This window comes from Sapajus apella, unplaced genomic scaffold, assembly GCF_009761245.1.
Source record: "Sapajus apella isolate SASKATOON/1434 unplaced genomic scaffold, GSC_monkey_1.0 scaffold14, whole genome shotgun sequence".
NCBI lineage: Eukaryota > Metazoa > Chordata > Mammalia > Primates > Cebidae > Sapajus > Sapajus apella.
This window is the reverse complement of record NW_022436954.1, coordinates 10,060,678-10,064,606: the sequence shown is the minus strand read 5'-3', so window position 1 is coordinate 10,064,606 and position 3,929 is coordinate 10,060,678. Positions and strand designations below refer to the sequence as shown.

The window sequence follows — 3,929 nt, the reverse complement described above, 5'->3', positions numbered from 1 at the left end:
TCCTTCACATCTGTCCCTTGCTATGTTACACGCACTTTTAACCAACTTTGTCAAAATGCTCAGCTTGTAAATTTCAACGTGGGCCCTTCTCCATTCTTAAGAAATAAGCCTCTGATTGGGCGACAGAGCAAAACTCCGTCTCAGAAACAAACAAACAAAAAAATGAAAAGAAATAAGCCTCGGGGTCGTTCTCCTCTCTCTCTCTGCGGGTCCATGCCCATGGCACCCCCCATGGCGAAAGGTTACAGTGGAAACCTCCTCAGCTGGAACAGTCTCAGAACGTGGCTGGGGCAGCGACAATCTTATCAGGAGCTTTTGTGTTTGGGATCAGGGGAATGGGTGACAGACCGATAAGGCAGGGACTGAGCTGTATATAAGGGCGGCTCCTGCTGCTGCCCTGCACCTTCCTCCCGTCTTGCCTCTCCGTGGAGTTCGGGCCCAGCTAGAACCATGAAGTGGCTGCTGCTGCTCAGTCTGGTGGCACTCTCTGAGTGCATCTACAAGTGAGTCCAGGTGGCGTGGGTGTGAAGACAGCCACCTACCACGTTACTTTTCATTCCTCCCCTGTCTCCTTCTTCCCTTTTTTTCTCTCTCTTCAGCTGTCTCCATCACCCTTTTCTGCCCCTTTGGGAGGCCCCCCTGCAGACGTGGCTAAGATTAGTGGTTCCCAGCTCCACCCCTAGTCAGCTTAACTTCTCTGCATTATTGGGCAGAAATGGGAGCTTCTCTCTTCCTTCCTTCTTCCTCTCTTAGGACAGCTTCCCTTCTGAGGCTGCCACAGCACCCACTGAGCAGAATCGTTGCCTAATTCTTCTTCCTCCTCCAAACCACAGGGTCCCCCTCGTCAAAAAGAAGTCCTTAAGGAAGAACCTGATTGAGCATGGCAAGCTAGAGGACTTCCTGAAGAAGCACACCTTCAACCCAGCCAGCAAGTACTTCCACCACGGGGAGGCCGCCACCATGATAGCCAACCAGCCCCTGGTGAACTACCTGGATGTGAGTGTGTGGGCGAGCGGCGGGGCTAGCTCTGAGGACTTGGACGGCAGGCAAGAGGGTGTCCCAGGGGTCTTGGAGGACCGGCCAGGGCTCTGAGGCTCTAGGCAGTGACCCAGGGGCTGCTCCTTAGACGTCAGTGATCCAGAGCAGGCAAGAAAACTCATGGTCAGAGCTGTGACTCTTTCGTTCATTCATTCATTCATTCATTCACTCACTCCTTCATGCAATGTTCACTTCTTCTGAGCGCCTTTTATATGTCAGGGCCTGTGCTGGGCTCAGGGGGAAACAGCAGTGAGCAAAGTCACAGCCTAAGAGACAAAGACAGTCATCAGTCTCAAAGCCTAGGAGAGAAAGACAGTCATCAATCTCACAGCCTAGGAGAGAAAGACAGTCATCGGTCTCACAGCCTAGGAGAGAAAGACAGTCATCAATCTCACAGCCTAGGAGAGAAAGACAGTCATCGGTCTCAAAGCCTAGGAGAGAAAGACAGTCATCGGTCTCACAGCCTAGGAGAGAAAGACAGTCGTCGGTCTCACAGCCTAGGAGAGAAAGACAGTCATCAGTCTCACAACCTAGGAGAGAAAGACAGCCTAGGAGAGAAAGACAGTCATCGGTCTCACAGCCTAGGAGAGAAAGCCTAGGAGAGAAAGACAGTCATCGGTCTCACAGCCTGGGAGAGAAAGACAGTCATCGGTCTCACAGCCTGGGAAAGAAAGACAGTCATCAAGGAGACTTGCAAAACCATGAAAAGAACAGGGAGCAGGACTCCAGAGTGAAAGTGTCACACCGTGAGAGTCTGCCACTTGGGCAGCCTCCCTGGAGCCACTCAGAAGAGGACAAGAGAGAACGCCACATAGCCTGATCACTTGAGCCAAATCCTGTAGCCGGCGGGAGCACAGTGCATTTGAAGGAGAGCCAAAAGGGAGGGAGGAAGGGGGCTGAAGACTGTGACCCGAGGAACCGAGGGGTGAAGCCGAGGGGTGAACAGAGAGAGGCTGTAAGCTAACTGCCACTTAAACAAGGAGCTGACAAGATCATTCTGACTTGATCACTTGAGACTCCATAGCAAACACCCCGCCCTCTCACAGGTATTGCATGTCCCCTCTGTGCCTGGCACAGGGTGGAGGGCGCAAAGCCGCAGTGCCTATCGTTCAGAACTTGGCCTCTGCCATCCAGCAGACCTGGTGCAGATGCGGGTTCTAGTGCCTCTAAGCCATGCGACCTTGGGCAAGCCATTTAAATATTCTGAGCCTGTTTCTCGGTCTAGAAAACAGAACCACTAATACCTGCCATCAGAGGCTATTGCCGGGAATTCACACAATCATGTTTTCTTGAGTGCTTGGCATGGGTCTGGCAGGCCCTTGGTAAGAGGTTTAATTAGTCCATGTATTTAGTTAACAAATGTTTCACAACTACTGGCACCTCTCTACGTGCCACAGGCTATGCAAGTTGCCAGAACGATTGTGAATAAGCAAAGCTCCTGGAGCTTATATTCTAAAGGGGTGAAAAATAAACAAGCATGTAAGATAATTTCAGGTAATGATGAGGACTGTGACTAATTAATTAATTGTAGTATGGGGGAAAAGAAGATAGGGAGGGGACAAATTTAGATCAAGTGGCCACAGAAGTCCTGTTGGCAGAGGGAACATTTGACTAGAGATCTGAATGTATGATCTTAAAAAAAAAAAAAAAAGGACCAGCCAAGGAAAGATCTAGGATAAACATTTTCCTAGCACAAGGAATAGCCAGCGCATAGGCCCTGGGGCAGGAGTGACTGGTCATCACCAAAGACCAGCAAGCAGACCAGTGTGGCTGGAACAGAGCTGGCAAGGGGGAAAATGCTCCCGCTAAGAAGAAAAATACTGGTTGGTTGGCCGAGGCGGGCAGATCACTGGAGGTCGGGAGTTCAAGACCAGCCTGTCAATATGGCAAAACCCCGTCTCTACCAAAAATACAAAAATTTGCCAGGTGTGATGGTGCACACCTGTAATCCCAGCTGCTTAGGAGGTTGGGGCAGGAGAATGGCTGGATCCCAGGAGGCGGAGGCTGCAGCAAGCTGAGATCACGCCATTGCACTCCAGCCTGGACAACAGAGCGAGACTTGGCTCAAAAAAAAAAAAAAAAAAAAAAAGAATGCAAATATTGACAATGCCCTTTCTTGCAAACTGCTGTACACCTCTTGATGTAGAAATAAGAAATCTGAATGGGTTTCCATCTTTAGGCGGCTTGCTTAGCTTCCGATAAACAACTTAAGACACAAGCGCTTAAGCTGTCACTTGCCCTGTGCTACAAGGTTCCACCCCCATCCTCTGAGAATAAGCGCTCTAAGGATGGGAAGACTGTGACAGACAAGACAATAGCGGAAGAGGGAACAGCAGATTGTTAAGTGCTTGTGGTGCTTAGGAGAGAGCAGAGGGTAATTTGGGGGAGCAATTGGGGAAGACTTCAAGGAGGAAGGGACGCTAGGGCTGGGCTTTGAAGGATGAAGGCAGTGACTGGGAAGAGAAAGACAAGAACTGTGAAGGGAAAGGTGGAGAGGTGGACTGAGGGGATGACCCAGGGACAGGCCCTAGGGAGGCCCTGACGGAGACCTCAGTCTGTGAATGGCGCTGTCCTGGCCTCTGCAGATGGAGTACTTCGGCACCATCGGCATCGGAACCCCTGCCCAGGAATTCACCGTCATCTTTGACACCGGCTCCTCCAACCTGTGGGTGCCCTCTGTCTACTGCTCCAGTCCTGCCTGCAGTAAGTGCTCAGCCTGCCCTGCCCCACCCTTGCTCCCCAGCACCAGCTGAACCTGGGGAACCCTGGACACCCAGGGGCTTCAAACAGCTCCCACCTCAAGCCTGCTGGAGCCACTCACAGGCATTTATTGAGCACCTACTACGTGCCGAGCACTGGGCAGGCTCTGGTGCTCCAGGGGGTCAAGAGAT

The 3,929-nt window shown here is 51.5% G+C and overlaps 1 protein-coding gene across 1 annotated transcript in view; it reads left to right on the top strand.

Annotated features, from left to right (window-relative positions):
* The first annotated feature begins 274 nt into the window (after positions 1-274).
* LOC116554939 (pepsin A) overlaps positions 275-3,929 on the top strand; it is an 11,313-nt gene continuing 7,658 nt past the window's right edge. The window contains exons 1-3 of the mRNA XM_032283249.1: positions 275-503; positions 834-996; positions 3,624-3,741. Of these exons, the coding sequence (XP_032139140.1) occupies positions 451-503; positions 834-996; positions 3,624-3,741 (334 nt within the window). The 5' untranslated portion in view covers positions 275-450. The remainder of the gene's footprint in view (positions 504-833; positions 997-3,623; positions 3,742-3,929) is intronic.